Source organism: Hemicordylus capensis, chromosome 10, assembly GCF_027244095.1.
Source record: "Hemicordylus capensis ecotype Gifberg chromosome 10, rHemCap1.1.pri, whole genome shotgun sequence".
Classification (NCBI taxonomy): Eukaryota; Metazoa; Chordata; class Lepidosauria; order Squamata; family Cordylidae; genus Hemicordylus; species Hemicordylus capensis.
Window position 1 is genome coordinate 11,391,422 of NC_069666.1, and position 18,579 is coordinate 11,410,000.

The window sequence follows — 18,579 nt, forward strand, 5'->3', positions numbered from 1 at the left end:
CAGAGTCTTCAGAAATTAATACTATCATCATCATCATCATCATCATATATTAAATAGGAGCATATATTGCATGAGAATTAGCAGGCTTTCATTATTGTCTTCTTGGGGAAGGCCGTAAAGGCTAAGGCATTAGACCATGGCTTGCAGTGGACAACATGGCAACTGGAGGCCGCAATGAATGGTGCATTCGGGAAAACTCGGGATGCTGTAAAGCTTCAGATTTTTCTTGAGCATCAGTACCTCTTCAGGCAGCTTGGGAAGGAAGTGTTCAGCAGTGTACGGCCTGCTCTTGCCAGAATCTAAGGCCACTGCCTTGGGAAAGCTTCGCTCCCAATGGTCAGGCGCTGGCATGCTGAGAGAGCGGACGGTCTTCTTTTTGTTGTGCACAGAGAAGTTCCATAGTGAGGACAGCTTGTGGTTGGCCGTGTCTGGGCCATCTTCTATGAAGCAGTCATCCAAATGAGGATCGTCGACCGCTGGCATATGTTCACGGAACAACCACTGAGCAGAACTAAGCGACCCTCTCCGAGGTTGTGCTGTTACTCTCCTTGGGGGCATTTTGCAATCTCTCTTCTCTGGGAAAAATGGGAAAGCCGCACTCACGGATTTATGACTGGGGCCGGTTATCATGGCAGGGACTCGGGCCCCTTCTGAGATGGAAGTTTGTGGTGTCTGGAGCTGGTTAAGGACTTGAGCTGCAGCCTGTTGGATGAGGGTCCAGTCCCGTAGGATATCCTCTCGGGTTGTGAACTGAGACGTGACCGTGAAGCGGATGATGAACTTGTCTCGAATGGTGGCTGGGATGACAAAGAGCTTTCCTGATTTGTTCAGCTCTTTTAAGACTTTTTCTGTCATCCAGTTGGGACCCTGTTCATAAAAGACAGATGTTCATAAGAATCTATATGTAATTTTCACAGGTTTTCCGAGCGGAGTGACAGGTCTTCCTTGCAAGGTGCAGACACCAGCTAACCTGGAGTTCTCAGACTTAGGTCCACAGGGGTTACTGCCCCACGACTCCCAACTCCCGGCCACAATGGGAGACCTTTGTGCAGAGGCGGAGGGAGACCAGTGGGGGCCCGGGTTCAGCCTGTCGCCGCGGCCCCTTAGCCCTGCCCCTTGTGTCAGCCGCGCGGCCCCATTTGTGAGCTGAGTCCGCCCAGCGTGGTGTTCATGGCACAGCCGGAGAAGCTCTCCCTGACTTTTAAAGGCAGGGAGAGTTGCTCCTGGCCCTGTTGCCAACGCAGCACTGGTTTCACTCACCAACGGGGCAGCATGGCCCCGTTTACGAGCAAAATCCGGATACTGCCACATTCACAGTGTGGCCAGGAGCGACTCTCCCTGCCTTTAAAAGACAGCGCTGGCTGGATTTTACTCGTAAACAGGGCTGCACAGACCTGTTTGTGAGCGGAATCACGCCCCTGCATCTGATGTCAGGTGCAGGGGCATGGCTGGGGTGCAAGGCCCGGCCCCTGAAGTGTGATGGCCCGGGTTTTTCTAACCCGTTCATGCAATGGTAGCTCTGCGTGTGCCTTTGTGGGATATGCAGATCGACTGCCAATCAATTTCGTTGAGTGACCCCAAGTGTTAGTATCGAGAGAGAGGGTGAAGAACTCCTCTCTCCAACTTCCCCACACCATGAGTAATTTTAGAAACCTGCATCACGTCTCACCCACCCCCTCCAATCCTCTTCCACCTGTAAGGAATTGATATAAGAAAATGATGCACACACTACTGGGGGAACTGGGTTAGAATCAGTGATGTAGTTGCAAATTCAGAAGTGCAGGTGCTCTCCATGAGAGCCCCCATGGCCATGCCCACCCTGACAGCCAGAGAAACTGAGAAGTTCCGGTGCTCCATCCCTGTGCGTCGTCCCTCCAATACACCTCTGGCTAGAATGGGGTTCTCAGACTTGGGTCCCTGAATATTGTTGGACCACAGCTCCCATAATCCCATAGGCCATGGTGCCTGGAGATTATGGGAGCTGTAGTCCAACATCATCAAGGGGCCTAGATTTGAGAACCTCTTGCTTAACTGTTATATACTAAGGGGGAACGAGAGCTTTACCTTTAAACGAAACACAACTAGTCCGAGATGTCTCTTGGCGGGGATCTCAAACAGGGGGTCACTTCGGACCAGAGACTCAAAATACTTGGCCATCTCTGTGCCCTGCAGGTTCAAAAGAATATATGTGGTGGTTATATCCAGTAGCATATTTCAGGAGCCACAGAATGCACAATTTACTCTCCACTGCTGTCTTAATCTGGGCCACCTCTGCACACTGTATGCACTTACTACTAAGAAAAATCAAGCATGGCAAGGGTTAATAGCATTACTAAATCTAGTCTGCCCCTAAATAAACAATAATCTCGCCCCAAAGGAAAGTGGTTTTCCCTGGCAGTCCTGAAAGCATGACATGCCCTCCGTCAAAATTTATTACAATCTTGGCTCATATCAAATTACAGACAGAAAGCATGACATATTTAGCATTATAGCAGGTATGCAAAAATTCAGACACCTAGTTGCTATTAGTGCATAAAAACCAGGCTTAATGACTAACACTTGTTTTTCTGCAGAGTTCAAAAAGCGAGTTTCCCTTCTTCCTACCTGACTTTTGCACCTGCCAACAGGCATTAGTGGAATGTTTAGATCCCCTATGTGATCAATGTGCGATTGCATAGCGCCATCTGCTGACCACTTGCTGGAAATCCATGATGAATATTAAACTACATTTTAAGTAGTCTCAAAAGGTGTTATTTTAATCACAGGTTTCCGGCAAATGGCCAGCAGACGGCACTACACAATAGTACATGGAGGAAGCATGTAAACAACCTGTTGATAAAACACATAGACTCTACAAAAGGGACTTGTGGTAGCAAGCATTAATTGTTCCCTTTGCTAAGCAGGGTCTGCCCTGGTTTGCATTTGAATGGGAGACTACATGTGAGCTCTGTTAAGATATCCCCCTTAGGGGATGAGCCTGCTCTGGGAAGAGCATCTGCACGCTTGAATGAAGATTGTTCCAAGTTCCCTCCCTCTCCTGCCTGCAGTCTTGGAGAGGCTGCTGCCAGTCTGGGTAGACACACTGAGCTAGATGGACCAATGGTCTGACTCAGTATAAGGCAGCTTCCTATGTTTCTGTGCTCCTATGAACTACATACATAATATAGACAGAGAGTTAATAAACACAAATCACCTCCATTATCAAACAGGATAGTTCTCCATCTAGAAATGCCCATACAGCACTTTGAACCAGTGGTTCTTTGGCTGAACCAACCTTGCATTTCCTCCAGAATCCAACCATACATGTGGACTGTGTGCACAACTGTCCTAAATGCGCTGTGCAATGCATTCAGTTCATTATGGAATTGATTATGGGCAGCAAAGTATCATCCTTCACCTACATGTCTGACATGGTCCTGAAGCTTTTTCATCCCAAAGGAGCGGATCACAAACCAGAGCTTCAGAGAACGAAACCGTCGGCTGAGTGGGATTTGCCAGTGCTATAAATCAAGGAATATTGACACGTTAAGTTTTATGAACAAAGTGAGGAGGAGGTGGGCACTGCAGCCTGCCACAAAGGGAATGACTCTATCGGATGCTACTGATCTGGTATCTTATTTTATCCTATACCTGAAAAGATGTGAATTCAACCCTTTATTTCTAAAAAAACCAATTATGTAGGGGCTCAAATGTGGCCAGAGGTTATGTGGCCTCCATACTGAACAGCTGTTTCCCAAGATCACACCTGGAGAATTCTAGATCATGAAGGATGTCTGCATATGCTCAGAGGCACTCTCTGTTCTATTGCCATGGTTATTTTCCAGGGTTGTTACTGGACAAGAGGTTCTGGGCCCTAGCCTCTGCCCAATACAAGCTCAAATTGTATGCCATGGGGGACTGTGACTCACAACTGTGCCACATCCACAGAAAATGCAAAGGCCCTTCTTCCGGTTATAAAACTCCACAGAGTACTACGCTGCAATGATCCACAGATGGCATATTGGAGCATGAGAAAGGTGAAGCATGCCTGGAAAATTAAGCTGCCATGCTGGAAGGCCCCATGAAAGGGAATCGTACCCCCTGCCATGGACCTGATTCAATGGGGGCCCCAATCCAGCTGCAATTTACTCCTGCAAAAAGAACTCCCATTGGCACCCACAAAGACTTTCCCCCAGGGTAAGTTGCAGCCAGATCAGGGAAGGGACCCCACAAATCTGAAGCAAGGCAGGAGTTGAGTAGGGTAAAAGTTCCCTAACCCCACTCCCACTGTTGTCCTGATCCATGGTGGGGCCCTGATCCAACTCCTGTTTACTAAGGGGGAAAGGTCAGGGCTAATGTTGCTTTAAACATCACATGTTGTTTCGCCCTGAGAAAATGCAACTTCTCAAGCACTGAGTGAAGGACTGTCCAGTTTTAATCTCCGCGTGGGAGCACATACGTTTTCCTTAACAGGCAAATACTGGCTTGAAGGAGATCTTCATGAGGAAAACCGTCCCCCCTGGTCCTGATCCAAATCTCCCCACAACCAGTGCAGATGCTTTTTGCAATAATTAAGAGACAGGCAAAGCGATGCCAGATTATAAACAAGACAAGAAGATCGCCGACACGCCGCCTTCTATCTTCTCTGCTAGTTCGGCCCTCAGGTGGTCCCCTCATTACTCACCATGAAATCAGTTGCTGATCCTGAATTGGGATGTCTGAGGTAGATGGGATTGACACTAAATGTTTGCTGCAACTTGTATTTGTCTTTGACCCTAGGAAAAAGGAGCAGGGAAAAGAATTAGATGTTGGCCTCGGAAGAACCCATGGCCAGAGTCCTCTCGCCCGCAGAAGCTCAGGGCAGCCTTCTCCTCTCGCTCACTCACCAGAATGCAGTGCAATCAAAGTGAACCATCATCCATTTGGAAGGATTGAACGTGAAGGAATCGGCATGCTCGATCCCGCTCAGAAACGACCGGAATTCTGGACACAGGAACGCTGTCCCAGCATACGCAGCGTCGACGTGAAGCCAGAGTCCTTCTTTAGCGCCTAGAGAGGAGTCAAGGACAGGAGTTTGTGAGGGGGGAAATTTTATTATTATTATCATCATCATCATCATCATCATCATCATCATCATCATCATATTTTTTTAAAACTGGAAATGTCAAATCCACAGTCTCCTCACAAGTTGTTCCCTGCTACTGCTAGGGTTGCCATGTCCCCCCGGAATTTAGGGTAGCCCCCGGATTTAGGCTCCTCCACCCGGCTGCTAAATTCCACCCGGATTTACATGGATCTCAAATGCGCTGCCCGGATTGCCCGCATTTTACTCTGGATCCGATCACATGGGAGGGCAGAGAAGGAGGGGAAAGGATACAAATCTGACAAATAAATACAAAAATAAAATGCAAATTAGTTGTTGCATAATTTGCATAATATGGAAATTAGGCCACCCGGATTTGGGAAGCTTGAATATGGCAACCCTAGCCACTGCGGACTTGTCATTGGGTTGCCTTCCCGCTGCAAACTCCCTGGATATCAGAGCACTGGTTGGCATCTAGACTGAGTGACTCAACAGTACTACTCGAGGGTTTTCCTAAAGAGCCAACAAGGTGCCGTGGTTAGAGCAGGGATTCCCAACCTGTGGTCCTCCAGATATTGCTGAACTACAACTCCCATCATTCCCAGCTACCATTTATTGCAGCTAACATTTATTGCAGCTGGGGGTGATGGGAACTGTAGTTCATCAACATCTGGAGGCCCACAGGCTGGGAACCCCTGGGTTCGAGTGCTGGACGAGGACCATGGAGACCCAAGTTCAAATCCCCATTTTGCCATGAAATGCATTTTGCCATGACTCGGGGCCAGCCAGTCATTTATCTCTCTGCCTAACCTACCTCACAGGACTGTTGTGAGGATAAACAAAACCATGTACACCATTCTGGGATCCTTGGAGGAAAAACAGGATATAAAAGCAAAAAAATAAAATAAAGGGCTGCTTAGTGTCAATAGGACTGCTCAGGAGTAATTTAGTCTGGATGTCAGTCACTGCATTTAGCTTTAGTCTAGTTAGGAACATAGGAAGCTGCCTTCTACTGAGTCAGACCACTGGTCCGTCTAGTTCAGTATCATCTACACAGACTGGCAGCGGCTTCTTCAAGGTTGCAGGCAGAGTCTCTCTCTCAGACCTATCTTGGAGATGCTGCCAGGGAGGGAACTGGGAACCTTCTGCGTGCAAGCATGCAGGTGCTCTTCCCAGAGCAGCCCCATCCCCTAAGAGAGGAATATCTTCCAGTGCTCAAACATGTAGTCTCCCATTCAATTGCAAACCAGGGTGAACCCTGCTTAACAAAGGGGACAATACATGCTTGCTACCACAAGACCAGCTCTCTAAGAGACCAATTAGACATCACTTTAAACTTATGACGGGGCTCCCATGCTTGTTTTAAATTCCATAAACAGCAGTCGGGGAGCGAGGCCTGCAGACTTGGAACCGTGGTGTGGAAGGAAAGAAGTGAACTGACACCTTTTCCCACCATGGTCCCTACCTGGATCTCCCCCAGTCCTGGGGGAAAGCTCCCACCAGTTCCAATGTTGGACCTACCTCACAGGGTCGTTGTAAAGCCTAAGTGAGAGGAGGGAGAACCATGCACACCACCCTGGACTCCTCGGAGAAAGAGTGGGAAAGAATTGTTAACAACAAGAACCATTGTAATACTTACATATGGGACCGAGTTCTGAAAGGTTGTCAAAAGCACAGATGCCAGTTGTGCCCAGAGTGGCGCAAACCTAGACAAAACCATAGAGATGTGTCAAGAAGGCACAGTAGAACATCAGACATCCGAGACACATGAAAATAGGAAGCTGCCTCCTACTGAGTCAAGCCATTGTTCTAGCTGGCTCTGTGTTGTCTACTCTACACAGACTGGCAGCAGTGCTCCAGCATTTCTGACAGGAGTCTTTTCCCAGCCCTACCTGGAGACAGGGCCGATGCTGGACTACTTTGCGTCCTAGACAAGGCTAAGTACTTGCACCCCACCCAAAAATTTTTTTTTCAACTTCAATTTTCAAAAACAGATGTTTTGGAGAGAAAAAATGAAAAGCACAAAACTTGAAACTGCTAGATTTTTTTTTAAATTGCAAGAACAGGTAATACATCAATTTCTGATTATCTTTCTCAAATATAAAAGAAAATATTTTGGCACACAAATAATTTTGAACTAGAAGGGCACTCGGTAGAGCGCATACCTCCGCCAAGGGCAACCCAACCCTCAACACCACCTCAAAATCTCACTTTGCGTGCCTTTTGCTTTGCAAATGTTGTCACCAATTCAGTCAGATCAAGTGCTGACGCCTGTTCATGTACAACTGTTATAGCTGCCAAAATACAACTCTAAAAACGGTATGGAATTAATAAAATAAAATAAAATGCTACCGGCTAAGCCTAAAAACCTGTAGGAAGATGAATAGAGTAAATGAATAGCTACGCTTAAACGTATGGCAAACTAAAAGCATAAAATGGTTAAAATAATATATACAAGCTACATAAAAGCAATATAAGAGCAGTGAAGTAAAAGGCAAGTTAAAATTATTATACAATCAAGCAAATAAAATGCTCAAAAGTCAGACATCTGCTGCCAGGGATATTAACTGGCGGTCAGGATCCTGCAGATCTTGCATGCTTCCCCACAGAACCTGCCAACTTTGTATGTGAAGGACCGATTGTCATCTGAGAGCAGCATCTTGGTGTAGACTTGACTAGAGCAGCCGGGGTATTTAAGAAGCAGGGGAGAGATTAGCCTGTCCCCACTGCCTTTATAAAAGGGACACAAAAGGAGCACATGGTTGATGGTTTCCACCTCCCCAGAGTCACAAAGACAGAGCCTTTCCGTGAATGGGATCTTCTTGTATTTGCCTTCCAGAACAGCGGAGGGGAGGGCATGACCACAGAAAATGGACATGCTACACACAATCACAACACGATTGTTCCCCCTTCTGTCTCCATAGCCATCATCTCACTCTCCTTAAGGATGTTGCTTTCAGTGAGGTGAGGATGGAAGTTCTAGCAGAAAGGACTTAGGCAGAGGCAGATTTTGCCACGGACTTTGGGGATTAGGTCTGTGGCCTCCTGTCTCCAAGGGGGCCTCCAAATGTTTGGAGTGGGGCCTCTTCAGAGCCCCACTGCTGACCCACACTTGCTCCCTCACTGCCCTGTGCCCGCCGCACCAGTTCAATCTTTTTTCTTTTTTTACTTGTAACTGTCGGCCGCTGAACATCAGGGACGGGGTCACTGGGGAGACCAAGGTGGGGGAGGCAGAGGTGGCAGCAAGCACTCCTTCCCTCAGCCCGCCTGCCTCCCAAATGACAGATCGGGCCGTTTTCGGCCCATTTGGAGTAGAGTGCACATTCTTGCTAAATGGGCAAGAAATGTGTAAGTCACTGGATCAAATGCACTCTTGTATTTGGTCAAGAGTGCATTTGGCCAGGAGCTGAGAAGGTGCGTTAGGGTTTGGGTAAGATGGAAATTTACAAAATCTCCAGATTACAATAAACTGCATCTTGTGAACAGCTGGCATGCACGTACTAAGCAAGAGCTGACTCACCATCCCCACATCCCCACAAACTTCCATCCTCTTTTATTCAGATGCCCAGCAGGGACCTCACATAATTTCTGCAGCGCCACCTACTGGCCGGTTCTTGCTTTCTGAGAATAACTCACCCTTTTCTCCATTCATCAAAAAATCAGTAATGAAAAGGGGTGAGTTATTCACAGAAAAAGCCACCTCATGGCACAGCGGGGAAATGCTAGTGAGTAAGAAGTTGCCGGTTTGAATCCCCACTGGTATGTTTCCCAGACTATGGGAAAGACCTATATTGGGCAGCAGTGATATAGGAAGATGCTGAAAGGCATCATCTCATACTGCGCTGGAGATGGCAATGGTAAACCCCTCCTGTATTCTACCAAAGAAAACCACATGGCTCTGTGGTCACCAGGAGTCAACTCCAACTCAACGGCATAACTTTACTTATTCACAGAAAGCATAAGCTGGCCAGTAGATGGCGCTGCAGAACTTGCATGAAGTTCCTGTTGAGTGTCTGGACAGTGTGTGAGAACCCACTGTGAAAGAGTATGTAAGACTGTGGGTGTGTGTGAAGGCTGAATGAGCTCTCACTTAGAACTTCTTCACAACAAGCACTTTATTGCCATCTGAAAATACTCTGAGAGGCTAATGAGAATTTACAGCACATTTCCTTTTAAACTCTGTGTTTCTCTTCAGTATATGCGATGTTTAAGTAAGTGATCCATCTTGAGTGCTATTAATGACAGCAAACAAACATAGATAATGTAAACAATCCACTTAAAACCCTGTCACGATTTAATTAAATACACACATCTAAACTATGGCCATGGGTTCATGGCCTTTTTGATATGGTAAAGTGAAGCAAAACTTCTTTCTTTAAAAAAGATCACTTCTGTGGCCACTGCAGTTAAGAAAAAGCAGAACTTACAAAGATGGGCACCAGTCCATGACTTCTGTCCTCTTCAATGGCTTTTCTCAGGGTTTCGCCTCTCAAGGAGAAATCTTCATCTACAGGCAGAAACCTCATTTTCACGAGGGAAATCAAGCCAGCCTTTTCTACAGAGGAGTGGGCCTGAGGAGAGAAGCCAACAGATTCATGGCACTGAATGTTTGCCATCAGTCAAGAAAAGTCACCATTATGAAAGGCTTCTTTCATTTTTATCCATTATTTGTTATTTCATTTAAGTCATTTGCACAATCAAAAACTGTGTTCCACCCAGGTTTGGGAGCTGTGTGCACTCCCAATTTTCGGTTGTGTGGAAGCAAAGAGGAAAACCTGGCTAGAAGTGATTGTGTGGAAGCAAGGTAGAAAGACAAACTGGGTAGCTTTTCCTCCTCCCTTGCTTCCACACAATCACTTCTACCAGGTTTTCTTCTTACTTTGCTTCCACACAACCGTAAAAATTGGGTGGAACACAGTTTTTGACTGTGTGAATGACCTCATTATTGTTTCAAGTGTGGTGTTAGCTGCCTTGGGAATCCCTTCAATGGGACTGAAATGTGGAATTTAAAACTTTCAAATAACTAAAAGAAATAAAAGCAATTATACTGACAACTTGATGAAGGCACAGACAGGCCAGCCAAGTTTTCTCAGAAAACAGAGGTCCACACAGAACTGTGGCCTTAGACACCCCAAATCAGCATCCTCAACAACAGGGACCTCTGATACTGGCTTGCCAATTAATGATGCATAGCACATGTTCTCAACCTTGAGTCTTCAAATGTTGCTGGGTTACAACTTCCATCGTCCCCAGCCCCAATGACCTTCAAAAGTTGTTGCAGCTGGGGATGGTGCGATCTGTAGTCCAACATTGTCTGGGGACCCAAGGTTGAGAACCCCTAGCTTAGAGAATTGGTACACACACACACGCACGCACGCACACACCAGCAGCAGAAGCAGCAGCAATTTACCTGATCCGAAGTGTAAGCAATAAGGCGAGAGTTTAGAACGGAGTCATCTGTATCTGGTTCGGAAACTTTCATTTCCAGGATTTTATTCTTTCTTGCTGCAAGGAGAGCAATCAGCGTTGATTCACTGACAGTACTCTGTTGAGAAACAATGGATGATCAGCGGCAAAGTCTATCAGGGGACTCGCTCTTGATGTGTTGACCCAAGAATGAGTGGAGCCACCCCAAAATGAGTGGGGCCACCAACAGGTCCTGCTTTAGGAAATACTGTGGGTAAGCCAGTTACCTGTAATATGCCTCCACCTTTGCTGTTTGGATGATAGTGCAAAAAGCCATCTGGGAGACCCATCATTTTCGCCAGCCAGTCCATCATGTTCATTTCCAGTTCTGTGCAAGCTGGGCTGGATGCCTACCAGTGGGAAGGAGATACAGAAGAGATCAGAAGAGCCTTTTTGCTGGACCACCAGAGGTTGCTGGCATATAAGCAAAGCAAAACGGAGAGGAAGGTGCACTGAGGTTGCTGGGCAGCCACAAAGTACTTTCTCCCCTAACCTGGATGCAGAAAAAAAAATATGTCAAAGTTGAACTGGAGTGGAAGAACCTCAAAAACCCCTGCTAACTTGGCAAAGAGGCACCTTTTAACGTGGTGATTCTCTTTATTTAGCAGGGGGAGAGCAACTGGCCATATCCACCCCCAGGACAGGATCTCTAGTGACTGTTGCTAGTGTCCATCTTATGTTTCTTTTTAGGTTGTGAGCCCTTTGGGGACCGGGTTCCATCTTATTTATTTGTTATTTCTCTGTGTAAACTGCCCTGAGCCATTTTTGGAAGGGCGGAGAAATCAATCAAACAAACAAACAAACAAACAAATAAAATATGGCAGGAGCCAGGTCCATTGCAACTGCATTATATAAAACATTGTACACAAGCCCCACCCCCCAACCCGCCGCAGTGTTTCCTGATCAAGCTACTGGATTACAATAAATCTATTAACTTGTGACTCTCTTGAGGGAGTATTCTTCAATTGAGAAATCCCCCACTCTTTTTGTCCAAACCCTGCTTTCATTGATTTCCAATAGCTCGGCCCACCTGGATGTCTGTTAATTGCTCTCTAAGTTTGTAAACATTCCACTCCATTGAATTACCTTGGGGCAATTTTTACATTGGCCCCCTTAGGTTCCCCCCACCCTTCAGATTTTTGTGAAACCAACACATCTGCAGGTGACCCCAAGTCTGATGGTATCTCCCTGTCACCCACACTTGCTCCAGGTTATGTGTCCATAAGGGTTATCACATTTCCAGCTCTTTGGGAAATAGATATGAGATATTGATATTGATGCTGATACACCCAAAAAAGGCACCTTTGTTGAAGTTCTGGCTATATGCACATTTACTTAAATCTGATGAATTAATAAATGCTAGCTGGCCCGGGTGCAGAGCATCTGCGCCTCTAGTTCTCCCTTTTTTCTCCCCCCTCCTTCTCCCCTGTTGTTGCCCCCCCGACTCTCCCCCCATTCTCAGCCTCCCCCCCATTCTTGCCACCCCCGGCTGCTGCGTTCTCTTCCCCCCCACCGCCACTTTCTCCCCCCATATCTTTCTCTCCCCTCCACCGCTTTCTCTTCCCCCTCCGCCCACCCATCCACCTTTTCTTCCGTCGCCACTCTCGCTTTCCTCTCCCACTCCCAGCAGCTGCTTGCAAACTCTCACGAGAGCTGCCACGCACGGGATTAGCCACTGATACCTCTTAGAGAATTATATATATATTTATAGATAGATGTATATCATGTATCGATACATAATAAAGGCAATAAAGCAGCCCTAGTTTGTCTGGACAATGGAAAATCAGCATAAACAAAAGCCTTCTTTACAACAGTCATATCATTTACCCAAGTGAATCCCAAGCAATTGATTGCATCTGCCAGCATGTCCCCCAGCAGCGAAGGCCAGGATGTGAGAGCTGGGAAGTAGGCGTGCATATGTGGACTCTGCCAGTGGACCACCTAGGTTAGAAGAGCCAGACAAAAGGAGGTCATGATTGGAGAGGTCTGACATCATCGTCGATGGATCTAGCATAAAAGTACATCACGTAAGGTTACATGCCCTGCCAGGTCAGACCAGCATTTTGCTTCCCACAGTGACGGACCAGATGTCTCCAAGAAGCAGTGGCCCTCCCCTGCTCTGCCTTCACAATATACTGGTAGACTGCCTCTAGACATGCAGGCTCCACATAGCCATCCCGACCAACTGCCATTGATAGGCCTCTCCTCCTCCATAAATTTCCTTGAAAACCATCAAAGCGAATGGCCATTGCCATGTCTTGTCATACTGAGCTCCACAAGTTACGGACGCATTGTGTAAAGAAGTATTTTTCCCGGCCTGTCCTGAATCTCCTGCCAACCGAATACATAGGATGACCCACTAGTGTTAGGCAGATTATTATGCACAAGTGAGGAGAGGGAGGGCCAGCTAAAGCCCCTGGCATTACAGTTACAGGCACGGAGATCCTGAAGTTCTTTGTCCCGTGCTGAGCAAAGAGGCCGCTTTTAAAAGGGGTGATTCTCTTTATTTAGCGGGAGGGAGCAACTGGCCCTATCCGTCCCTAGCACAGCATCCCTCCAGTGGCTGTTGCTGGGGACTATCTTATGTTTCTTTTTTAGGTGGCAAGCCCTTTGGGGACAGGGAGCCATTTTATTTAATTATATTTGTTTAAACCACTTTGGAAACTTTTTGTTGAAAAGTGGCATATAAATATTCGTCGCAATTATATTCTTTGCCTCTGGTCAGACTACTCCTACTACTACCACTACTATTTATATACTGCTTTTAAACAAACAAACAAAAAAGGTTGCAAAGCGGTTTACATTTAAAAAGAAAGAAAGTGGAGGGGGAGGCCGATCCCTCCCTCAAAAGGGCTCACAATCTAAAGCAGAACACAAAGTATTCACCAGCAACAGCCACTGGTGGGATGCTGTGCTGTGGATGGATAGGGCCAGTTGCTCTCCTCCTGCTTAACAGAAAGAGAATCACCACTTTAAAAGGTGCCTCTTTGCCCAGTTAGCAGAAATAGCAGAGCTACAGCCCAGAGTGAGCATTAGATCTGGTAACAGCATCTTTACAGTCTTAGACAATGGCAAAGGAAATATAAGGCAGAAGCATTTATCTAAATGGAACAAGAGGAAATGGCAGTAAAGAGGAAACTGCAGTTTTATATCTAATATGGGCAGAGCAAGAAAGAGTTATGTGCCACAGTTATCAAAAGATCAAGTGTGGTGTGCGGTACAAAACTGTCATTTGGGCTATCCCTCTCCATCTTTTCACAGAATTTCATTCATTCATTCATTCATTTAAATAGATTTTATTCATTTATTCATTTTACTAGTAGTAATAGTAGTAGCCACCAAATGGCGCAGCGGGGAAATAGCTTGACTAGCAAGCCAGAGGTTGCTGGTTAGAATCCCCACTGGTATGTTTGGGAAACACCTATATTGGGCAGCAGCGATATAGGAAGATGCTGAAAGGCATCATCTCATACTGCGCGGGTGATGGCCATGGTCAACCCCTCCTGTATCCTGCCAAAGACAGCCACAGGGCTCTGTGGTCACTTGTAGTAAGGTAAAGGTAAAGTGTGCCGTCAAGTCCGTTTCGACTCCTGGCGTCCACAGAGCCCTGTGGTTTTCCTTTGGTAGAATACAGGAGGGGTTGACCATGGCCATCTCCCATGCAATATGAGATAATGAGGCGCTTCACACAGCTGGTGTGAAGTGCCGTTAGGGTTACTGCCTGCACATGGGCAGGGAGCCATCCCTGGGTGGCCAGATCAGCCGCCCACACAATTGCCGGCTCTGTCATGGAGCCGGAAGGGGCGGTAGGGATTGAGGGCCAGCCCGCCCCGGTAGTTCCAGGATGCCCCATTCGAGTGCGCGGGGCATTCTGGAGAGATCCCCAGGGCCAGGAGGCTTGTTTTAACCTCCTGGCGGGGGTCTCCTCGTGTGTTGCTGCGGCATGGAGCCATGCTGTGGCAGCACCCGATCAACCAAACAAGATCAACCAAAACAGCACACGATCAAACAGCACCCAGTGATCAACCAAACCAAATTGCTCTGCTAACCTTGTTTAAGGGGAGGGGTACTTTCGGTAGTTTTCCGTGCAACTCCCGTGGCAGCAGACAACCAGGAGAAATCGATCTAGACCCCCTTAGCCCGATTTCTCCTGGTCGTGGGAATCGCTTTGATGTCTTTCGGCATCTTCCTGTAGCGCTGCTGCCCGAAATAGGTGTTTTTCAATAGTCTACGAAAGATACCAGCAGGGATTTGAACCGGCAGCCTTCTGCTTGTTAGTCAAGCATTTCCCCGCTGAGCCACTTAAGGTGACTTACCTTGTAGTAGCAGTAGTAAATTTTATTTATTTTACCAATAAGTATGACTTTACCAATATAATTTCCCACTATAAACATATACCGTTTTCCTTCTTTTTGCGGCTAATCTTATAATAAGAAACAAATCTTGTAATCTTCTAATAAGAAATCCTATAATAAGAAATCAAAATAGTAAGAATCAGCTTTGTACGGGTCAAGGGTTTGTGATGCTCCGTGGACACTAGTTCAGCCATCCTTTCAACAGCACCTTAAGACAGACCCAGTATCATTCCCCCGTGTTGCCTGAGATTGAGAGCACAGAGCTTTACCTAAGACCACTGACTACATCATCCTCAGCCACAACAGACTTTGAAAGAGGATGATGGAAGTTGTAGTCCAACAACACTGGGGGCCCCCAAGGTTGAGAACTCCTGTCCAAACAAATTTGTGGCCAAAATGAGAATTGAACGAGGAAATTCCTGGCTCACTCCTTTTGTTGCTACACAAATAATTGGGGAGTGATTTGGACTGCTTGGCAGTCGGGTCTCTGGACTCTAAAGTGCAGTGAAGAGCTGATTAGGAACAAAGCAGAAAATCTCGCAAGGTCATTGTTGCTTCTCTGGTGCATGGCTGTGTCACGGCAGAGGGCCCACTCTCAGAAGTATAGTAGCAAAATATTGCTTTCCTTATATTATAGCCAGGGATAGAAGCGCCCGGAAACCAAAATGGCATACAGGACATTTCATTCTCCATTTTATAGGAATCCTATAAAACTGGAGACTCGGCAGAATGGCTTTGATGATCATAGGAACATAGGAAGCTGCCATATGCTGAGTCAGACCATTGGTCTATCTAGCTCAGTATTGTCTTCACAGACTGGCAGCGGCTTCTCCAAGGTTGCAGGCAGGAATCTCTCTCAGCCCTATCTTGGAGAAGCCAGGGAGGGAACTTGGAGCCTAGATGCTCTTCCCAGAGCGACTCCATCCCCTGAGGGGAATCTCTTACAGTGCTCACACTTCTAGTCTCCCTTTCAAATGCAACCAGGGCAGACCCTGCTTAGCTAAGGGGACAAGTTATGCTTGCTACCACAAGACCAGCTCTCCTATAATATGCACGACTGACTATCGTGCATATTGCTTGCTTTAGCTGCAGACATTCTGGGCTGAATGCTCAGTATATGCTGGCTGACAGCCAAATGAATAAATGACTCCCGAGTAGTCCTATTGAAACTAACTCATTTCCTAACCCTTTGAGTAAATCCTGAGTAGTACTATCGAGTAACTAAGTTTGTCAACCACTGTCTCTAATCTAAACAATGAAGGATGTGAATGCATTAAATACAGAGAGAAGAGGTTGTGGGAAATTCTCTCTTTCTTGCCATGATGCCCAACATTCTAGTGGTTTTTGCATACATGTAAGCCACCTAATGGCACAGTGGGGAAATTACTTTACTAGCAATCCAGAGGTTGCTGGTTCAAATCCCCGCTGGTATGTTCCCCAGACTATGGGCAACACCTATATCGGGCAGCAGCGATATAGGAAGATGCTGAAAGACATCATCTCATACTGTGTGGGAGGAGGCAATGGTCAACCCCTCCTGTTTTCTGCCAAAGATGACCACAGGGCTCTGTGGTTGCCAAGTGTGACTCAACGGCACACTTTACTTTATGATGTACTAGTAGGTGAGTTCTTCTAGTGACCAGACTTTGACCAGGCAAAGTCATTGACCAGGCAAAGTCATTTTGCATGGATTATATCGCTAGGAAAGTTCAAGAAATGAAATCCGGGCGGCTTTCTAATACATGGGTGGTAATGTTCACAGAAACCACTATATTGGAGTGCTTGACATAACCCAAAAAGTGGGGTTAGGTTTCTTAGGTAAACAATCCACTCTCCCAGCAAGAGTGGTTGAAGCAGCCAACGCAGGGAGAGTGGCTATTTCAACTTTAAACTTCCCTACCCATCAGCTGAAAGGTTCTCAGCTGATGTGTGGGGAGGGTGTAAACTTGAAGCAGCTATTCTCCCAGCTTCCCAATTGATACTGAGGTGTAAAGTTTAAAAGGTCACTCTTTCCGCTTCTCAGCTGACTCATAGGGAGGCTGTGTGAACCCATGCCAAGGTGATTTACAGTATGTCCCAAGAAGCATCTGAGATTCCCACCTTGCCATGGGTTCACACAAGCATGCTAATATCAGTAACCCACATTAAACCTAGATTTGAGCGATTGTATGAACAAGGCCAATATTTCTTTCTATCTATCTATCTATCTATCTATCAGACTTCTATACCGCCCAAACTTTCGTCTCTGGGCGGTTAACATAAAACAATTAAAACACATATAAAAAGTTAGAACCATTCAACAGTTTAAAATAACCATTACACATGCTCAGCGTTCCACACCTCTCTGCATTCTTACCCCAGGCATAATGATCTTCTCAATGTCTTGGAAGATGTTGTCCCAGCTGTCTGGCTCTAAAGGGGCTCCGTCCGGTAACTGGTCTCTCATGTAGCCTGGCTGGACATCGGGAGACACTCGCCTCTCCCTCACATTGGTCAGGTACTGGCAGATGTAGTCCACCATTTCTTTGCCTGGAAGAAGCAGGTAGTGCAAGCTCAGAGGCAGCTGTGCCTATAGATTTGGGGCCAGCTCACATATGCGCCTTCATCACTGCAGCCTCAAAGGCACAGGCATCCTGCCATCACTGACCACCCTTGCTTTCACTGGGCATCATTCTGAGGAACTGTGTTGTAACCCACAAATGCTACTGCATTAAAATATTGGTTAGTTTTAAAAGTGCTGCCTTGATTTTTTTAAAAAAAATCATAATTTATATACTGTACTACTTTCCAACCAAAAAAGTTCTAAAGTTCTAAGTTATAACCCCTGGGCTAACTTGGCAAAGAGGCACCTTTTAACGTGGTGATTCTCTTTGTTTAGCAGGGGGAGAGTAACTGGCCCTATCCACCCCCAGCACAGTATTTCCAGTGACTGTTGCTGGTGTCTATCTTGTGTTTCTTTTTAGATTGAGAGCCCTTTGGGGACATGGAGTCATCTTATTTATTTATTATTTCTTTGTGTAAACCACCTGAGCCATTTTTGGAAGGATGGTATAGAAATCGAATGAATGAATGAATGAGTAAGTAAGTAAATTAAATAAAGTGGGGGGAGGAGGAGGAGACGAGGCAGACACTGGTAACAGTCACTGGAGGGACAATTACCCTCCCCCTACTAAATCAAAGAGAGCCCCCACCTTAAAAGTGCCTCTTTGCCCAGCACTCCACTGGATCAGACCAAAAGTTCTTTCTCTTTCCAAAATATACCTCTGCAGAGTTTGCAAATGCGACATGCAGGCTCCTGCTTCTCTGTCCTCGCAGCATCGGGTATTCAGAGATATAGTCCTCCTGATGAACATAGTGATTCTTCTCTCAACTATCACACCTGACCACTGTGGATCGCGCTGTCCTCGTTGAATTTGTCTGATCCTTCTAAAAAGCAAGCTTTCCAGTGCCAGCAAAGCTTGACAGCCATTCCCACCCAGTAAGAAGAAAGTCTCTCTCTATCCCTGCATGCCCATCAATGTACTCACCTCTCTGCCTGTATTCTCCTTGGTCCATGGTGCGCTTGCGTTTCGTTCCCTCCAAAGCTGGCTGCGAGTGGACCAATGGACCGCAGACCACTCCGTCTTCTGTCTCTGCTGTCACTCATCCAGCCTTCTGCCTCTTTTATACCCTCTCCATCTGCTGAGCCCACCCAGC

At 46.5% G+C, this 18,579-nt stretch overlaps 1 protein-coding gene across 2 annotated transcripts; it reads right to left on the reverse strand.

Moving 5' to 3' along the window:
* Positions 1–86: 86 nt before the first annotated feature.
* Positions 87–18,500, reverse strand: HDC (histidine decarboxylase). Of its 2 annotated transcripts, XM_053272671.1 has the most exons (12): positions 18,411–18,500; positions 17,240–17,412; positions 12,356–12,469; positions 10,756–10,878; positions 10,473–10,607; positions 9,490–9,633; positions 6,702–6,768; positions 4,866–5,028; positions 4,664–4,754; positions 3,402–3,500; positions 2,065–2,166; positions 87–867 (listed from the first exon to the last, which is right to left on the reverse strand). In XM_053272671.1, the coding sequence occupies exons 1-12, from the start codon at positions 18,436–18,438 to the stop codon at positions 130–132; spliced, it is 1,977 nt and encodes a 658-aa protein (XP_053128646.1). In that variant the 5' UTR covers positions 18,439–18,500; the 3' UTR covers positions 87–129. The 2 variants fall into 2 exon arrangements, with proteins under 2 accessions (XP_053128646.1, XP_053128647.1); XM_053272672.1 differs by lacking the exon at positions 3,402–3,500.
* Between the last annotated feature and the right edge of the window lie 79 nt (positions 18,501–18,579).